Source organism: Chiloscyllium punctatum, chromosome 22 (genome assembly GCF_047496795.1).
Source record: "Chiloscyllium punctatum isolate Juve2018m chromosome 22, sChiPun1.3, whole genome shotgun sequence".
Lineage (NCBI taxonomy): Eukaryota > Metazoa > Chordata > Chondrichthyes > Orectolobiformes > Hemiscylliidae > Chiloscyllium > Chiloscyllium punctatum.
In genome coordinates, this window is record NC_092760.1 from 37,081,150 (window position 1) to 37,102,045 (window position 20,896).

The 20,896-nt window shown below is 40.7% G+C and overlaps 1 protein-coding gene across 7 annotated transcripts in view; it reads right to left on the reverse strand.

Moving 5' to 3' along the window:
• Nucleotides 1-20,896, reverse strand: part of LOC140493514 (kielin/chordin-like protein) — a 328,873-nt gene that overhangs the window by 40,678 nt on the left and 267,299 nt on the right. For 6 of the 7 annotated variants that reach the window (XR_011963701.1, XM_072592025.1, XM_072592028.1 and 3 more), the window contains 11 exons: nucleotides 20,760-20,842; nucleotides 18,367-18,457; nucleotides 16,581-16,663; nucleotides 13,239-13,326; nucleotides 11,846-11,931; nucleotides 7,381-7,498; nucleotides 6,670-6,755; nucleotides 6,434-6,530; nucleotides 1,979-2,061; nucleotides 1,616-1,706; nucleotides 869-951 (listed from right to left, as the gene is read on the reverse strand). Coding sequence is in view for 6 of the 7 variants with exons in the window: in XM_072592025.1 (XP_072448126.1) it covers nucleotides 869-951; nucleotides 1,616-1,706; nucleotides 1,979-2,061; nucleotides 6,434-6,530; nucleotides 6,670-6,755; nucleotides 7,381-7,498; nucleotides 11,846-11,931; nucleotides 13,239-13,326; nucleotides 16,581-16,663; nucleotides 18,367-18,457; nucleotides 20,760-20,842 (989 nt within the window). In the remaining variant the exon portion in view is untranslated. Of the gene's footprint in view, nucleotides 1-868; nucleotides 952-1,615; nucleotides 1,707-1,974; nucleotides 2,062-6,433; nucleotides 6,531-6,669; nucleotides 6,756-7,380; nucleotides 7,499-11,845; nucleotides 11,932-13,238; nucleotides 13,327-16,580; nucleotides 16,664-18,366; nucleotides 18,458-20,759; nucleotides 20,843-20,896 lie in introns of all 7 variants that reach the window. The other variant, XM_072592024.1, reaches the window with a different exon arrangement.

A 20,896-nucleotide genomic window follows, 5' to 3' on the forward strand; every position in this document is an offset into this window, starting at 1 on the left:
ATTGCATCTTTTTGTTTTCAAGTGTATCTAATCTTGAGGGGGCATAGCTTTAAATTAAGGGGGGGTAGATATAGGACTGATGTTAGGGGTAGGTTCTTCACTCAGCGAGTCGTAAGTTCATGGAATGCCCTGCCAGTAGCAGTGGTGGACTCTCCCTCTTTATGGGTATTTAAGCGGGCATTGGATAGGTATATGGAGGATAGTGGGTTAGTGTAGGTTAGGAGGGCTTTGATCGGTGCAACATCAAGGGCCGAAGGGCCTGTACTGCGCTGTATTGTTCTATGTTCTATGTTCTATGTTCTAATCTTTGTGCAAATTGAATTAGTAAGATGTTGCATTTTTAAACATCCAGGCAATGCTTGTAATAACAAATAACCTTCTTTGTTTTAGAATTTACACAGAAAGCTTGCTATTAGAATGACTTAAACTGGGGACATCCACTCTGAATTTACATATAAACCTCAGATTAAAACACCTTCATCGTGGTCATTAAGAACACCAATTCTATCCGGGACAACAGCCACTTTGTTCCATGCAACATTCAGCCATAACACAGGCTGGCTACACAGTGAATCAGTCTATCAACCACACTCAATATATAGCTCATAACAACATTCACTTCTTGCGATTGAACCGCAGCCTTATTTGACTTGCAATCCCCTCTTGTTCACTATATGTTTAAGGTCCATCCATCCCTCCCCCTCCCCCTCCTCCTCCTCCTCCTCCATTCACCACCACCACCCCCCGCCCCACACACACACACACAACACCCTCCAACATGGTGTGTGATATTGTCCTGTAATAAATTTCACTGCTCTTTCCGTCTAGCCAAAAATCAGGAATTATCACCTTGTGAAGCCACACTCACTTGACATTTACATTGGTAGCAGGGTCTATTTTCAGGCTGAAATGACTGGCCATTCGTGACTTTCCTCCCTTCATAGTTGCAATCTGTAAAACAAGGACCATGTGAATACGTGAATGCAGCCACAACACAGATGAACCCGCTAATTAGGCATTATCCATTGTCAGTAACTGCTCGCCACTGATTAATGTCAGCTTTCATAGCACATCAGGTTGATGGGCACCTATCTCTTGATAACGATGTTTGGTTCCATCTGAGCGAAGCTATGCACTTACACATCAATGACAGAGAACGCAGATGGGTGAACTGCCCTGGGACATCCCACAGTCTGGGACATGGAAGAATGCAGCTGATCTCCCTTTTCCGAAATATCTCCATATAGTGAAGTTTCTGAGATAAGACACACTTGAGAAAAGAAGTTGTATGTACATCGCCATCCGTTGCCTCTTTATAATGAAATGTTTTGCTGCTTCCTCCAGTGGGACATTGATTAGTGCAGTGAGGGAGAGAGAGCGAGTGGGAGAATGATTAACACAGTGAGGTCGACAAACAGTGGGATCAGTATTAGTGCAGTGAGTGAGACACAGTGAGCGAACAGTGACAAGGAGATTAGAATTTTTCTGGCTCCCAAGTAACACCAAGCAAGGAAATACAATCATAACAATCATTGAAGTTAAACAGCTAGTGTGATAAAACTCAGTGCTCACTGCTCACATCTGAAGGGCTTGTCGAAATCATTGATGTACTCACCAATGCAAAGAGGACAGCACTCTCCTTCAGAATGGAAAGGGTAAGTGCAGCCAACTTTGCACTCCATCGGGGAGCAAGCAACAGAGCCTGACTGTAGGAGAAAAGGACATGGTCAAAATATTAAAGGGTATTAGAGTCCTTTTGGACATGATTGGTAACAAAATGAAGGAATCCTTTAGAAGTAAGAACAGAACTTGGAAATTTATCTTGTGTCATAACTAATCCAAGAGGCAAAGACACAGGTCAAACGTCATAACCAACCTTACTGCAAATAAAAATCCCAGACTTTCTCCTCAAACATCTGAGCCCAGCTTAACAGCAATGAGCTGTAGTCTGAAATACTAAAGACCCATACACACCTACCAGACAGATGCAGGTGAGGCAAGAATCTGATGTTGATGGGAAGCTCTCATTATTCTGATAGGTCACCCCACCATAGGTACAACCTTCAAAGAAAACAAATAGGTTACTGACGGATCCACTTCAGAAACCAATTAGTGAATGAAGACCAGAAACAAGCAGGCCCACTATTACCCCTTGAAGCTGGAAGCACCACATATTTAATAGCTGAAATTGCAATACTATAATTTTTGTCTAATATACAAGACAATTACCTATGTTTTTTTTAAAATTATCTCTTGAATTAGAAAAATTGATAACTGCCATGTTATTCCAAAAGGGCAACAGCAAACCTTGAGCATATCTCACAGGGTTATGTAAAAACTGAAAGAACTGAGGATGCTGTAAATCAGGAACAAAGAGGAAGTTTGAATGTTCTAAACGAGAAAGGGTCACCGGACCCGAAACATTAATTCTGATTTTTATTCTTCACAGATGCTGCCAGATCTGTTCAGCTTCTCCAGCTATTTGTTTTTGTTACAGGTTTATGTACTCAAAATGAAACTGTCCAGTTCTACTGTATATACTGGAGTAAAAGTCAATTTTTTTGGATCAAAATTCATGTGGTTGACTTTTACAAGGATAATGTTATGAAGGGTTGATGCGTGCGCTTGATTTGGCCCCAAGTGAAATCCAAAAAGGCCCACTGCAATGGAATAAAAAATAATAAAAATATAAATAATTTATGTTCAGTATCTAACATTTATTTCACAAAATTACAAACTGTAAACAGCTATTCCATATTATTTTCCAACAGTTGTTTATTTAACAGCATTCTTTTTCATTGGTACTTAAACATTTACATTGGAATCAAATCATTGACGTTTCCAGGAATATTGCTTGGTTCTGAACCTTTTGGGCTTTAAATCCCTGAAATCTGAAGACTGACTTTTACACAGTTGTATCAAAACTTTGGGGGTTTTAGGCCAAAGTCATAGTGTTGACTTTTACACCAGATTGACTTTACACTAATATACAAGGATAGTCAAGTTTCAACCCAGAGCAAAAGCACCCCATTCAGAGAACATCCTCAAACAGCGTTTACATTTTGACCAAGTGGAGTTGGGTTTCAAAATTTATGAGCTCAGTGATTGTGCTTTACATTAGCTGGATACAAGATACTCAGGGAGATTCATAGTCGTGTTTAAAAATCCCCAAATCAAAGTGCTGCAGAATGTGCACCGGCCAATTTTTGAGTCTTTGAGTCTTTCCTCATGGTCAGTTTAGCTTGAAGAGCTTTGCGCTTAGGGTAACCAAGGCAAGGCCTAGAGGCAAGTGAATATGAGCAGGCACTTACTGAAAACAAAAACATATGGGAAACCTCAGCAGGTCAGACAGCATCCATGGAGACAACAAGCTTACATTTTGAGTCTCGATGACTCTTCATTGGAGTTAATGCGAAGTATGGAGTTGGCAACGTTTATGCTGGGTGGGGGGGTGGGGAGAGCGAGAGGGTTGGTGGAATGCTGGGGGAGAAAGGGTGTTGATAGTGCAGATTAAATGATCGGACTATGAGATTGGCAGAACAATGATGTGTCGAACTGCGAGACTGGAAAGAACAGACAGTCTCACTGGAGTGCGGGAGAGGGGAGAGAGGACATGGTGACAGAGAATGCAACAAGTAAAGCTAAAGGAAAGGGAAAGAATAAGAGTGAGTTCACAGTGTAAAGGTGTTGAAGGTATTTAAGTAGCTGGAATGAACAGACCCCACCAGTAAAGAATATTGGCAAAGGTTCCTTCTTGTTGTTCAGCTGCAGTTAAATACCTGTTCAGGTATTGGTTTGCAGGGTTTCTGGAGTCAAGGGAGCAGAAGCCAATCTTCCACCCTTAGCTCGATCCTCTCACCACCACCATAGGATTTTAATCCGTCCCCTTTAGTAACACCTCAAAGCTAACCTCAGTTGAAAGAGACCTGGCTATCTCCAGTAGCAGAAGTTGGTAGTTCTGATGGGGTTATTGGTCATATTACATGGCCTCCATCCATTCTACTGATGGCACACAGTCTATGGTGAAGACAAAGAATTTCGCTCCAGCCTTTAGAGGGAGCAGGTGTATCTGCACCAAATTGCTTAGCTTCTAATTATGTCTTACCCAATGGATTTGTACTTTTTGTGATCATGCAATAAATCTTCATGTGATCCAGGTCGGTGACTCTTCTCTGCACACTCTCTAGTAGTGTATCCAAGAATTGGAAAAAGACCACAGGGTACCAGGAGTGGTCAATTTGAAAATACTACATCACCCTCCCAGGATCATAGTCATTAACTGATCGGTGTTCAAATGCTTCCTCAATGGCCATCATTAGGTCAGAAGTGGAGATGTTCACTCAGGATTTCACATGCTCAGTTCCTCAGATGTTCCAGCAATTGTCCATGTATAGCAAAACACGACAACATTCAGTCTTTGACTGTACATGCCAAGTAATATTTGAACCATATATATGTTTAGCAATGATGATCTCCAACAGGAGATATTTATAACCCCATTCTCTTCATATAGAACATAGAACATAAAACAATACAGCGCAGTACAGGCCCTTCGGCCCTCGATGTTGCGCCGATCAAAGCCCACCTAACCTACACTAACCCACTATCCTCCATATACCTATCCAATGCCCGCTTAAATACCCATAAAGAGGGAGAGTCCACTACTGCTACTGGCAGGGCATTCCATGAACTTACGACTCGCTGAGTGAAGAACCTACCCCTAACATCAGTCCTATATCTACCCCCCCTTAATTTAAAGCTATGCCCCCTTGTAATAGCTGACTCCATACGTGGAAAAAGGTTCTCACTGTCAACCCTATCTAACCCCCTAATCATCTTGTACACCTCTATCAAATCACCCCTAAACCTTCTTTTCTCCAAAGAAAACAACCCCAAGTGCCTCAGCCTTTCCTCATAGGATCTTCCTACCATACCAGGCAACATCCTGGTAAACTTCCTCTGCACCCGTTCCAGTGCCTCCACATCCTTCCTACAGTATGGCGACCAAAACTGCACACAATATTCCAGATGCGGCCGCACCAGAGTCTTATACAACTGCAGCATGACCTCAGGACTCCGGAACTCAATTCCTCTACCAATAAAAGCCAGTACGCCATATGCCTTCTTCACTGCACTATTTACCTGGGTGGCAACTTTCAGAGATCTGTGTACATGGACACCAAGATCCCTCTGCTCTTCCACTCTACCAAGTAGTCTACCATTAGCCCAGTAATCCATCTGTTGGCATTACAATCAGCAAATATCCTTAAGTTCACCACGAAGCAGAAACCTAACTGGATCAACTACCTAATATCAAGCATACAAGGCCTGCATAGTCGTCAGCAAGGAACTCGCCTCCTGACTCCCAAAGGGAAGAAGTGGGTACTGCAGATGCTGGAGATTAGAGTCAAGATTAGAGGAGTGCTGGAAAAGCACAGCAGGTCAGGCAGCATCCAAATCAAGGGCTTTTGCCTGAAACATCGATTTTTCCTGCTCCTCGGATGCTGCCTGACCTGCTGTGCTTTTCCAGCACCACTCTAATCTTGACTCCAGACTCCCAAATTCAATTCACTATTGTAAAGGCACTAGTAAGGAGTGTGCTGAAGTATTCTGCACTTAAATGAATTAATGCCATTCCAACAATGCTCAAAAAGCTCAACACTTGTGGAACTAAGCAGCCTGCTTGATTGTTAATCCATTCACTACCTTTGACATTTATTGTCTCTAACACTGAAGCACAATGGCAGCAGCTTGTACCATCTACAAGGTGTACTGCAGTAACTAGCCGAGTCTCGTTTAATAGCACCATGCAACACAGGTTACACAGGTGGGATGTTCACCTTATTCTATTCTGTTTTCATTTTAGTTCATCTGTATTCATCATGCTCTTCCACTGTTGACAATGTTGTCAATTATGGTTGCATTAAGTGGTGATGTGCCAGGGATCGAGATAATTAGGGCCAGGCCAATGGGGACTGGCCTTTCCCTGTGAAAAGAATGTCAGGTAGTTATGATTAGGGCACAAGCTGCAAAACACAATGAGAGTACAATTTATGAATCTATAACTGAGTCCTGCTTTCTTGTTACACTTTTATTTAATTGATTCATTCACAGAAGCAAGCTTCAATGGCAAGACCAGCATTCATTATTCACACTGAGAACTCCACTGCCGAGAAGGACAAGGTATCAACTACATAGACATAGTACTATCTACAAGATACCTCTAAGTAACATATCATCCTGATTTAGGAATAATATGCATTACTTCACCACAGTTGCACTAAAATTCCAAAGCTCCCAAACCAACCTATGTGTACCTACAGCACATGGATGACAACGGATCAAGGTGATGGCCTTCATCAACCTCGCTAGTGAAATTAGGGATCAGCAATAATTGCTTGCCATACAGACACACCGAGAGTTAGTAAACTACCTGCAGAACAATCTGGGCAACATTGTCCAGGAACCAATATTGGGTGTGCGCAGGTCTCCAAGCACTCTGTCCTCTTACAGACAATTGAACCATCTTCCTGAAATGAAACAGACAATAAGACCAAGGAACAATAGCACAAATAAACAATCCAAGAGGAAATGGTAGAGAGGCTTTCTTCTGAGACACTGCAACACATATGTTGGTAATGTGAGTTTCTCTTTCCTGGCTGGACTCACCTGACACACACATACTTCACAAGGGTCGCCAGGTGACCATATTTGCCCGACTGGAAACTCAATGCCATTGTCATCTATAAAACAACCTGTCAAGGAGAAATGGTACAAAATAGAATCAGAGAAATTCAAGTTCTATTAAAAACAAATATGGATAAGTAATATGCAATCGATTAGCTAAAATTTGTGTAACTTCGTACCACTGTGAATTCATCATTCAAAATATAATGGAAGATAATTAAGCATCAAACATGAAACACCTTGAAACCAACTCATTAACACACTTAACTGAAAAAACAAGGCATTATTAATGGTGGAAATCAAAGCATACACCGAAAAGACATAGATCATTCAGCAGCAAAGGCAGATTACAATTTTGAACATAACCCTTTGTCAAATCTGAAATATTCACCTTTGAGCAAAATTGTTTGGATAAAAAGTGAGTTGTAGAAGAGAAACAGCCGATATTCAATCTCGGCATGGAAACTGGCAGCATTTTGTAACTACTTGATACGACATAAATGATCGTGAGGAAGTGAGAAGGTATTCAGTGAAAAATGCACATGTGGCTAAGAGACAGAATAGGCTGGAGTTTGGGGAAGCTACATGTTACCAGCAATTCCTGTTTTTGCCTCTGTCTTAGCTCTGTAAGGAGTTTTCAGATACATTCATTCCAAAATGGCACCCGGTATATTTCTCAAAACCCTAGCTCACCTTTGATGTTTTTATCCTGACGGCAAGTAAAGCAGCATTGGCCAGGCTCCAGAAACCAATTCTCTCTGGCACAGTGCAACACTGGGCAAGGGCTGTAGGAACACTCCACTTCACCATTCTGAGGACACAATCAGTCAAATTTAATGGTTAAAAGAGAAATGATCAATACTTCTCAAAATGAAAAACAAAAATCAGTTGTAGTCCTCAGTTTATTTCTGTTGATATTACTGGTACCACTCTTTTTTTTAACCAAACGTTCAAAATGGCAACAACAATGCCTGTCAGTGGCATTTTGAAAGTCCAACTCCTTTAACTAATATGGCAGGGAGTTTAGCAGATTGGAAGCTGAGAAAATCCTGAGCTCCAGATCCCACCAGCTCATGGGGTGCACTGCCCTGTGTGCCTAATGATGTGAGAGTTGTAAATTAACCTTTTCAATCACATGAAGAATAATAGCAGAAACTCTCCATCCTGTACACATCATTCTTGAATAAGGGGCAGATGACAATGTGTTTGCTTTGTTAATATTTCATACACACTAGTGCCTCTCTTTACTACAGAAGAGTGAAGTGTAATTCATATGGAAGTGTTGATTTTAAGTTAGAATGATATCCACTGGGCACATAATGGGGCAGGGTGGGTGCGTGTAGGTTAGATTTACCTAAACTAAGCTGGCATTCAGGTCTAGACCGAAAGCCTCCACTACACTGGCCCCAAACACAGGTTGGACTCTCGGGTCATCCTTCCTAAGAACTGGATAGGACAATAAAACACTTTCATCTATACGACCAAACTGGTTCAGAAAGGAAAGAGGAGCTTGCAATGATTAGGGAATAGGGAGTTGGAATGAATTTATGGTGAGCGAAATTTGTGTTTGGTCGAGATTTTAGATGGTGGATATTGGGATGGTAGGTTTTGTAATGAGAGATTAGGAGAAGAAATGGGTAAACAATTGAGGGATTTGTGGAACATGACTTACAGATAATTGCAAAGTTGGACTGAAAATAAGACATATTTATTTGGAGTGGCCCATGCTGCCACAATATATGAACAATCTATCAACAATGTACTAAGATGGATTGCACACATGGTGAACATACCCATTTTGCCATAAACTAGTCTCTGAATCTATCTGTATCTAATTCTCCTTCATAGTCCTTTCCCCTGGTTCAGGTATAGTCTATAGTTGTGCCAACTGGGAAATAGTGAGGACTGCAAATGCTGGAGAAGTCAGAGTTGATAAAGTGTGGTGCTGGAAAAAGCACAGCAGGTCAGGCAGCATCTGACAAGCAAGAGAATCGACGTTTCAGGCTTGACCCTTCATGAGTTCTGATGAAGCCCGAAAAGTAGACTCTCCCGCTCTTCAGATGCCACGTGACCTGCTGTGCTTTTTCCAGCGCCACACTTTATTGACTCTATAGTTGTGCCTCCAGCAACTAGCTCTATGTCAACTGTATGGTCAATTTCCGAACTGTCCTTGGATGATACTTCATGAGAATTGACCCTTTCATAGCATAGAGCTGCTAATGTTGAGCAGTGGTGCAATTCAAATCAAGAATTCTGTCTGGAATCATTTAGGCAGGCCATAACGTACCTATGAATTTCTCTGTCCAGTATTTAATATCATAGGAACAGAGGAATAGTTTGTCCCACCATGCAATACGAGCACAGTTGATTGAACACTTTCATGCCTTTTACCCACACTATCCCCATAACCCTTTACACCACTGATAATCAAAAATTACCAAGCTGTACCCAGAGGCTGAACTTGCACGGCTCTCCAGAGAACAGACTTTCCTCTGAGTAAAACCTCTGGGTTAACCCTGACCTCAGGCTTAAATGGCAGCCACCTTGTTTTTAAGTGCTGCCCCTGGTCCTAGACTCCCTAACAAGGGAAACATGTACTGTTATGAAGGTTTAAAAATGTGTTGCTGGAAAAGCGCAGCAGGTCAGGCAGCATCAAAGGAGCAGGAGAATCGAAGTTTCGGGCATAAGCCCTTCTTCAGGAATGAGGAAGGAGTGCCAAGCAGGCTAAGATAAAAGGTAGGGAGGAGGGGCGTTGGGAATGTGATAGGTGGAAGGAGGTTAATGTGAGGGTGATAGGCCGGAGAGGGGGTGGGGGCAGAGAGGTCGGGAAGAAGATTGCAGGTCAAGAAGGCTGGCGCTGAGTCTGAGGGCTGGGACTGAGAAAATGGGGGGGGGAGGGGAAATGAGGAAGCTGGAGAAATCCGCATTCATCCCCTGTGGCTGGAGGGTTCCTAGGCGGAAGAATGCGGATTTCTCCAGATTCCTCATTTCCCCTCCCCCCACCTTTTCTCAGTCCCAGCCCTCAGACTCAGCACCACCTTCTTGACCTGCAATCTTCTTCCCGACCTCTCCGCCCCCACCCCCTCTCCAGCCTATCACCCTCATCTTAACCTCCTTCCACCTATCGCATTCCCAACATCCCTCCCCCAAGTCCCTCCTCCCTACCTTTTATCTTAGCCTGCTTAGCACACCCTCCTCATTCCTGAAGAAGGGCTTATGCCTGAAACGTCGATTCTCCTTCTCCTTTGATGCTGCCTGACCTGCTGCACTTTTCCAGCAACATATTTTTAAGCTCTGATCTCCAGCATCTGCAGTCCTCACTTTCTCCTGTTATGAAGGTGTACTGTAACTTTAAGACAGTTGAAAAGCTAGCAAGGACTTAGAGAAGCAGAGAGTCCAGAACAAGTTAACAATGTAACATTTGGTTGAAACAGCTAGAGTAGCTGGATTGCCATAAGACAAAAACAAGTTCAAATTCAGTCAACTAGTTTAAATTATGCCCCAGGATACCAAACCCCAATCAAGTTTGAACCAATGGAACGATCCGATGTTTTGGGCTATAAATATCAGACGCTTTGAACAGTTAGCCAGAGTGACAAAGAGAACTGCCAAAAGACCAACAGATGTAGGCTGCTTGTAAGAGCTCTCTGAGAGGTACCTGTCTGGAGAAGGAGATTGCACAGAAAGAATCATCAAAACTGACCTGGAGAGAAAATCTACAGAGGAAACTTAGCAAAACTCACTGGTTTTGAAAGGTGATTGTTTTGCTGTAAGTTGTAATCTGGATTTTTTAAAAATTGGACTAGCATTGTAGAGGGGGAGGTAAAAGATAGGTTTAAGAGAAAGGAGTTGTAAATAATTGTTAGTTAATATTCTCTGTTAGACTTTTTAAAAAGTTGACAATTTTTACTTTAAATAGTGACTTTTGGGATAGTTCTTTGCCTCTTGAATTTTAATAGATTACAGGAAGGGGTGAATCTTTATCTGTGTTGGTAGTTTAAATTAGCAGAGGGGTTTACCCAGTATTGTAACTGTACCCTGCCTATCCCTCGAAGTATTTTTAGGTTTCAATGAGCTTACTTCTCATTCTTCAAAATTCTAGGGACGGCAGGCCCAATTTACCTAATCACTCTTCATAGCAAGGTCCTGTCATCCAAGGATCAAGATTGGTAAACTTTATCACACCTTCTCACTCACTGGCAATACACCTGTCTTCAGATAAGGATACTAAAAGTGCACACAGTACTCCAGGTGCAGTTTAACCAAGCTCCTCTATAATTGAAGCAAAGCTTCTCTGCTCCTGCACTTAATCCTCTTGCAATAAAGGCTATCATTCCATTTGCCTTCTGAATAATTTGCTGCATCAATATGTTAGCTTTCTATGACTTACTGACAAGGGCATTGGAGATAGTGAGGATGGTAGATAGTGACAAGGACACCCAAGTCTCTTTACACACCTACACTTTCTAACCTCTCAACATTTAAGAAATACTTTGTACATCTGACCAGAATGGATCAGATGAACACAATAATTTAAACACTCTGGATTTTGACTTGAGGCTGGTAGCCCATGTCTTGAGAATACTGTGTTCTCGGAGACTGCTTTGAAACGACCATGAGTTATAGCCAACTGGATGCACGAAAACATTGAATGCTCTAACTACCTATGCAATTCAGTAGCTATTTCTGAACCAATATTTAGAGACTTCTTCACTACAAAAACAGCAGCTTAAGGAAACTCACAAATCCAAACACAAAATGGCCACAGTCTCCCATCTCTCATCAGAGAGAGAAAGAAAGAGAGAGCGTGCGCTGGTGGTGTATTTAACCTGAGGGTCACCAACCTCAGGTGAGGGGTGAGTTTGAGAAGATAGAATGTTACATGATGACCTCAAACAGTACAGGAAGCACAGGAAGTGAATTCATGGAGTTCACATCACTTTGTATCACAAACCAACCATGCAATCAACTGAGCTCATCTTGACTACAGCACAGGAAGGAGTAAAGCTATTCAAAAATACTTTTGCCGATAGAGATCAAATGGAGATAGCATTAAAAATGCTTGAGCTTTCCAGCTGGGAGATTGGATATTTTTGGAATATTGCTGTGTGACCTAGCAACTCCAGATAACTCAGCATTCAGGACATTCAAAACTTACCAAACATACACAAGTGATGCAGTCAACACCAGGTCTTGTGAATTCTGTGCCATGGGGATATACTATGCCTTGGTCAATACACTCAGCTGAGGAAAACAGAAATGACAACAATGACTACAGAGGGACATTAACTAATTTAACCAGACATTTTTTAACACTTACTCAGGTCTCATTTTTCTGTAGGTTAAAGACAACACATGCACAGATTCTGTATTTGCAACAACGCCGTGAATCAAAATTACAAGTAATCACAATTTTTTGGTCACTATTTTAAAATTGTTCCCAGAGTAACACATGTTGTAAGACTTGCCCTAGATCAAGTTACACTGAAGTGTCAAAAGACAAGGTCTCTTCGAACATACAGCTGCTCAGTTAAAAAAGTGAAGAAATTCAAGACGGAATTCAGGAGGAACTTTACATCTGCAACAAAATAAGAATTTGGAATGTATTCTCGTAGCACTAACAATAGTAATGGCAAAGACTGTTGGCATGTTTAAGGAAAGACACATAATGATCAGAATTCTAAGCACAGACTTGATAGGAGCAGTTCTCAACTAAAGGTAGGAAGAGGCAAAGTGGATATAGTTCATTGTGAGAAAATATAACACTTTCTAGTTTTAGACTGTTAAAGACCATGCCCCGCAAAACATTTTAAAAAGGTTGCCCAGACCCTAACTTTGTTAGTTGTTTTAAGCAGGTGTAGAGTAGATATTGCAGGAGCAATGCAGCTGGCCCCACCACCAGGTTTTAAACAAAACAGGATTTGTTGACACACAGACAAAAGAGAATCTTATCTTATCTGAAAACCCAAACGACTCTATCACAATTTACTCATGCTGTTCCAAATACTCGCAACAGCCCCTTGGCAAAAAAAAAGATAAAATCAAACACAGGGTCTTACAGGAGTGATGTCAGAGAGAGAGAGTCTACCAGAAAACCCTGTTTAATCCGGGAACCTTTGCCTCTCCCAGCAGTTTTCTTTAACCGTCAGCTCCAAACTGACTGCTTGCTAAAACTAAACCAAAACCTCAACTAGGAGAACTAGCCACTCCCCTTTCATTGTACAAGTGTTTTCAACGAAAGAGATAAAAGCTGTCTCAAGTAGATTTGTCCAGACATATCGGAACCCCTGCCTTTACGACTCCTTTTGAAAAAAACAACATAACCTTGTTAAAGGAGCAGCAGCATCACATGACATTTCCTACAAACCGAATAGCTGGAGTTTGGCCAGCTTGAGGTTTTATCAACTAAGCCAATTCTCTGTGGGGAATTATACAGCCGAAATATATAGAGATGTAACTTCTTGAAGTGAAGACGAATTCTTCTGAATGCACCAATCCAAGATCAATTTTGGAAGCTCTGGTGCACAGTTGTTCCCAGAGGATATACTAACCTGGGCAAGTAGGACAACAATCCAGGAGGATGGGTTTCTCACATGTGACTGGAGGGCATTCAGGGGTAATGCACTTCACATTCCCAGACTGGAAGAAATAAAGAGAATTGACTGGTTATAGTGTCCCCAGTCAAAAGCTACGAAAGACAGGTCAAGATTCAAATTAAGCATTTTGCTATGTGCAAATTGTCCTTGACATTTCTTTGAGCTACCCCAATGACCTGTTGGGCTGCTGAAACGTAGATTTGCAACTGAGTTGGACAATTGCAAGGAGGTCCCTTGCCTAACTTTACCTCGACACTGTTTAAAGAAACCCACCTCGAGATTACCAGTTGAAAAGTGAAACAAGAAGGAGACTCTTCTGCTGTTGCTAAAAAGTGACCAAACACCAAAAAGGCCACAGCAACGTGAACTTGCTTCTTTCAATGAAGGCATCTATGTGGTACTATTACGAAAGGATCACATTTGGGAACTCGATCGCTCAATCGTAATATTATTTTCTATCTGCATAATGCTTAAAATACTAAGAATAATGAGCTAATTCGTTTTTGAAAAACACCAAAATGCATGCAAAAAATTTGCTCATGTCTGTAACCTATATGAGAAAAGTCATGTTTGTACAGATTAGAGGCAGAAGCTGTGCAGAGCTGCTCCTCCAATTACATGCTGTTTTTAACTTTGCTGCTCCAGCTCCACACCCACAAGTACCCTCTCTCATAATCTTGATGCTCTTCCAGAGACAGAGTCTAAGGAGGAGTGGGAGGGAGGGAACGAACTATAATTCGATGAGTTAAGGGAGTTAATCTGGTTGATCTTTGAGCCACTGTACAGCAGAGTTAAAGCAGCCTGGAACAATGGGCTATTCAGAAGAGAGTGTATCAATGACAGCCAGGCCAGAGTGTCAGCTTGTGGGGGTCAGGAACAGAATAGACACCAGGCTCAGTGTCAACTCACTCACAAATGATTGGATTGGCGCCATATCCTCATTTTTCCTGGTTACTGAAATAATGATACCTGTAAAATCAGCATTAAGGTTGCATTTTTTTATGTAAAGCATGCATTTCACATTTTGGAAAAAGCATAAAAAGATATGGAGCATGGGAGATTTATTTATTATAAATTAACAAAAAATATTCTTATGTTTGGATTCCAATTTAAAAGGTTTAGTAATATATTCGTTTATCAATCTAAAGAAGAAACTCTAAAAAAGAACAATACAAATACTGGTATACCATACACTGTATACTGTATACTCGAGTAATAGTCAAATTTTTTGACTACTTTTTAAGGTTAAATTTATGGAGTCGACTATTACACGGATACTACTTTTGAGGGGCTGAAATTCATACCCGTCAAAAATCATACCGTATCATTAGCAGAAGCCCAATTGATTTCTAAATGAATAAAGGGCGGAAAAAAAAACAAATTGTGGTAATTCTGGAAACCCGGTTTGGAGCACACCAGTCAGTGGACTGGAAGACGGGAGTGAAGCAGCACAACCGGCAGACTGGAAAGCTGGAGCGGAACATGACAGCCGGCACATTGACTCATAAATGTTGATCTGTTTCCTGTGAAGAACTAGGGTAAAGTTTTACACGAAATATTTGAAAAATTCCAGGTTATTGGCCAAAAATAGGGAGTCGACTTTTACATGAGATTGACTCTTACCAGAGTATATACGGTACATAAGTTATTATTCCTGCATCAACTAAGGAAGGAGTTAATGAGAATGAAAATATAGCCCCAAAAATCAGAAAGTAGCCCTCAAAAATAACATCTCATGAAGACCACTCAATAAAGAAATTATTTTGACCCCTGTATCTACATGAAATGTTTTTAACTATAAATAAATTTAAATCAAAGCACTTATATATACAGATTTTCTTTTGCCTCAAGCTTGGAAATCTGCCAGCGCTAAAGTGTTTTTTTTAACATGAATTTCATACTCACCTACAATTAGCATTTTACATTTTAATTTGAGGAAACTAACTCTCAGAAAGGATATTTATTCAGGGTTGGTCTGTATGAGAGGGAAGGATTTAGCAGGAAGCGAAGGACGAAGAGATGCACTGGAAGACTGGAAACAGATATGCAGAGGGATTGAAGACTTAGTGTTCCATTGAAAAATTGACCATTGTGGGACAGGTACAATGAAGGATTGGAGCTGCAGGGAGAGACCATGTGATGGTTTAAATGGAAGACGTTCACCAAAGTACTGGAGATGCAGGGATTCAAACATTAAAGAGTTAGTGATAGTGCAAAAGACAGTGAATGCTGGACATAAAAATATAGGTAGAATGAAGGAAGTGTGGTCAAAAGAAATGCGTGCTGAAATGCAACGCTTGTACAAGTTGCTGTACAAGAACTCAGAAGGTAGTTGGTGTAAATGAAAAAGGAATCACTAACCTAAGAGTTAGTTTAGCAGGCAAATCAATTGAACCAATTACAGAGCAACAATAAACCCTTTGTGAGCTTAATGAAAAGGTTTAGCTCTGATCATTATTAGCCGTTTATTGAATAGGGAAGTGCTTTTTATGTATTGTTTATACTGTTACATAGGTACTCATCAAAGATTATGGAAATTTTAACTTTATATCTTTATTTTTCTAGTTTATTTTAAGAAAGGTTTTAATGGTTATTATTTCTTTATTTTTCTACTTATTCTATGACGGTAATGCTTAACTTTTAAACTTTGGTTCTTCTAACCCATAATTAGTACCTGAGCTTTTTGTACCTAAAATGGTGCCATGTGTGGCAACATTAGGCACTTTTCACTGTACTTCAGTACTTGAGTACATGTGAGAAATAAAATATAAATCTAAATTTGAAGAATAGCAGGGAGTCCTCTGGGTATGTTAGCCAGCATACCAAAGATGGATTCTGAAACTTTAACTATGTTTCTCGACGTCACCAGACCTGCTGAGTATAACCAACACTTCCTGTTTCTATGCAATTTTTCTTGCCATCCATAGTGTTTTGTATTTACCAAACATTAATTAAGTGGTCACCCATCATTTGTGTTTGGTGGGATTTTGCTATCTGGAATTTAGATTACCACACCCATCTACATACAATGTATAAGGCCATTAATTGACTAAGATGCTTTGAACTGTATAACAAATGTAAAAAGACGTTAGAGAAATAGTACTTTCATGCTTTGCCTCTCTTCCAAATACAGCCAGATATTGTAGGTAGTCCTAAACCTAGAAAACTTCTTGAGCTTCTGTGGTGCTTTAAGCCATCACTCATTTTGTATTAATATGGATTTGCTAATCTTAGTCAGGCACATTGCCACTATTGTTACATACTTACAGGCTATTACAAACAGGAAATCCTACTTACAATACAGACACAAAGGGTACAATTGTCACTGGTGGGAGAGAATACATCCTCATGGTTCACAACCATGCCTTCATAGAGACATTCTGAAATATCAAAAAAGAATGTTCATTGGAATGGTAGAACAAAAATAATGTCACATATCACCAGCCAAATATATAGGAAGGATCAGGCTTTGGTTATAAAAGCAATATATTTCAGCACAACCCTGAGAAACACATGTCCACTCTAGGGTTGCCTGGGTAATCTCTGAATAAGCTGCATCATCTGATGACCATCCCATTGGACGGAATTTTACAGCAAAATCTACTAGATTTATTTAATTTTTCAATTAATTCAGGAAAGTCAAATAACAGGAAGGTTCTGGATTTAAGCAGCATTAAGTAATAAGACTGACATTAGGACAAAATGGGGTTAAACAATCTGTTGCAGAACATAACAGTCAGCAACTAGAGCTCCTCTTGCTCCTGCAGTCCAAAGATGTGCAGGTTACATGAACTGGCCGTTCTAAATTACGTCATAGTTTTCATGGATGTCGAGGTTAGATGCATTAGTCAGGGGTAAATGTAGAATAATTGGGTAAGGGAATGGGTCTGGGTGGATTGCTGTTCGTAGGGTTGGTGTGGACTTGTTGGGCCAAATGACCTGTTTCCACATTGTAGGGATTCAATGATGATATTGTGATCTTGTACGCAACTGATGGAAATCACTGATCATCCACAGAGTTCCGATTTCCTGCTGGGACAATGTGAGAAATCTCCATATTAGTCTGTTTCCAGGATCAATCTGGTTAGAGATATCAGTCACAATAGTAGGAATTAATGCACAAAGTGCTCCTACATTGGTCAGGCTATTGCACTTCCGTGCTTAATAAACCACCATTTGTCTCCCATTCACTGCAACAAACAAGTTGGGATAATTTGTATCTTATGTACCAGATCAAACAAAGAGGCCTGGCTTGGTGCAGAACATTCTAGCCAAGATTCACTTTGGAATTAGTGAGGAGGGAATTTTTCTATTTTAAATCCACTTCAAATCCATTGTGGTTGCAGTTCACATGTTCTACAAGATTCAAAATTCTCAAATCTACTTCATCACTCCGTTGCAATTGCTAAAACTGAGCATAGTAAGAGAAATAGCATTGTGGGAACATCACTACATCCAAAATCCCTACCAAGTTACACTACTCATTGCCCTGACTTTGACACTAATCACTGTTCCTTCATCAAGTCCCAATTCTGGAACTTTCCATCCTGTGCTGAGTCGGAACACTGTCACCACAACGGCTAACCACCACCATCACATCAACTGGCTGACATGGAATGGGAATAAGCATCTGCCTTTCCCCCACACACATCCCAAGAACTTAACAGCAAATCACTCACTGGAACAAATTTAATCACCTTCGTTTGAAACAGAAAAATCTCTGCTTGTCCTTTAGAGAATTTTGCTGGGGTTTCCATGAAGATATTTTGCCACAACATTTAGCAATGTTTCATCTGTTATCCAAATCAAACCATGGAATACTTGGCTAGACACATTAAGTTTAGTTTGCCTTACTACTGACCAAGGGTTGTTTAATAATGACACTGGTACCTAAAATGAAAGGGTTTCCATTTCACTGACACTGGAGCATGAAAATTCATCAACAAAATGACTTACATAGTCTTACCAGATTATTCCTGACATTAGTGTAAACTGGCCTACTTTCTGTAAATACTGCATCGAATGTATCGGTTGAATCTTACTAACCCAGTGAGATTTCTTTGGAATAGTATATAATACTCACTGTCACATGTTCCACAGCACTGTCCTTCCTCACGGACCTGATGGCTACAAGAAGATTCACAGACAATAGGTTGGCAAAATACCTGCCCTTCCTGAAAGGTCAAGAGCATGGGGAATAATTTCAGATCATGAAGGATAATTCACACTTTCTTTACATTATAGTGATCAGAACTAATATAACACAATCCAACCAGTTGTTAAAAATTTAGGAAAAAAAATCTGATCCTAATTAGATCACATGAGTTTTTTTACTTTCATTGGTTCTTTCACTTCCTAATTAATTCCTTGGTCTATTGTCTTCCCTCTTCTGGATTAGTGTTGCTGGAAGAGCACAGCAGTTCAGGCAGCATCCAAGGAGCAGTACTGCTGCTCGGATGCTGCCTGAACTGCTGTGCTCTTCCAGCACCACTAATCCAGAATCTGGTTTCCAGCATCTGCAGTCATTGTTTTTACCTATTGTCTTCCCTAGGCAAAAGTGAGGACTGCAGATGCTGGAAACCAGAGTTTAGATCAGAGTGGTGCTGGAATAGCACAGCAGGTCAGGCAGCATCCGAGGAGCAGGGAAATCGACGTTTCGGGCAAAATCCCTTCATCGGGAATAGAGGCAGGAAGCCTGCAGAGTGGAGAGATAAATGGGGGTGGGGGAAGACGGTGAGGCTGGGGAGAAGGTAGCAAAGAGTACAATAGGTGAATGGGGGTGGGGATGGAGGTGATAGGTCAGAGGTATTGCTACCTTCCCCCAACCTCCTCTCTGACCTATCACCTCCATCCCCACTCCCATTCCCATATTATACTCTTTGGTCAGCATTTATTGCCCATCCCTAATAACCCAGAGGGCAGTTAACAATCACAGTGTTATGGGTCTCGAGTTTCACATAGTCCAGATCAGATAAGTTTCGCTCCCCAAAGGACATCAGTGAACCAGATGATTTTTTTTCCCGACACTCAGTTGGTTTCATGGTCATTATTAGACCCTTAATTCCAGATTCTTTTTATTGAATTCAAATTATACAACCCATGCCCCTCAACATTAGCGGAATTTCTGGATTAAAAGTCTAGCAACAATACCACTAGGCCATTGCCTCACCGTATGGTTCTCTGTGTTTACACTTGACATCATTCCTTTTGATTTTCACTACACCCCCTCTGATGTGAAAAGTTTCTTGAAAATTTTAAATTTGAGAAAAGTAACATAATGTCTTGGTTACATGATGTAAATGTGACTTTGTAAAGAGTAGTTATTACACTGAAAGAGCTGCTAGACCTTGATCATTCAGGCAATGTTCTCTGCCCACCAGCTGAAAATGACAAACATAACTTCTATTGTGGAGGAAGGAATAGGAGCCATCTGATTGCCTCTTTTCACTGGGTGGGTAATAGATCAGTACGTGTTAACATCCATGCTTCTGACTAGTTGATTGTGCAGAATGGATGGTAATGCATTTCTTGAGGAAGGGGACCCCAGTCACTGAGGAGAAGGGCTATATCTTGAGGAGCAGCGTGATGCTGGCCACGCAATGTGTCTTATGTTGGATCATCCATAATCTTATTGAATGACAGAGTAGGCTCAAGGGGCTGAATGTCCTACTCTTGCTCCCATTTCTTATGGCCTTCTCCCAGTGCATGATGGAAAGATAAATTTAGAGCTTGACTATTGTCTATAATGATTATTAAGTTGTATGTGTTTGAACTTTCGATTTCAAACAAACCTCTTGAACTATAACCTGGTATCTTGTGAATTCTGTTGTTTGACGATAGCAGACTTGTCCATTTGGAACAGACTAGATGTTCCAAAAACATAGTGGAAAGTTGCCCATAATCCCTCCCATTTTCCAACCTCTGCTCTAACTAACTCCCTTTTCCAGATGATGAGAAGTGCATGCTGTCCAAATTGTCGTCAGTTATTCCAAGCAACTCGTTTAAAGTAACAACTACTTTGTTCAGAACAAGATTTACGTGGTCTAACTGTCAAAACCCCTCTCTGTTGTATGTCATTATTTTTGATAATGATGAGACTTGTATATGGTAGCTAGGATTTTCTGAACTAACAGAAACACATTTGCATTAATCTCTTTTACAGAAAGTGCATTCCTCACTACAATTTTGTTCACTTCTGTTCTTTTCAAATGATCAGTGGATTGCTGTGTCTTTCTTAAGTTATCTCACCAACGTCATTGGCACAGCACCTGAGTATGCTTCTTAATGGTGATATTATTGTATTAGCAACAAACAAAGTTCCATCCAGGTCACCAGATAACAGACAACAAAGGAATAATGTGCTGATCTATGAATAATAAATAGAGTTGAGGGCAGTGATACTCAGTTAGCTGATATATCACAGATTTAGAGAGACTTTGGATTTAGATGTCTGTAACTTGTAGCACTAATTCTTACCTGACAGAAGCATGTCAAACAGGGCTGGGACACTGAAATCCATGAGCTGTTATGTGTATGGACACTTCCATTGTAAAGGCAGGCTAGGAAGTCAAAGCAAAATGATTTTGCTCAGTACATTCAAAAATGAAGCAGGT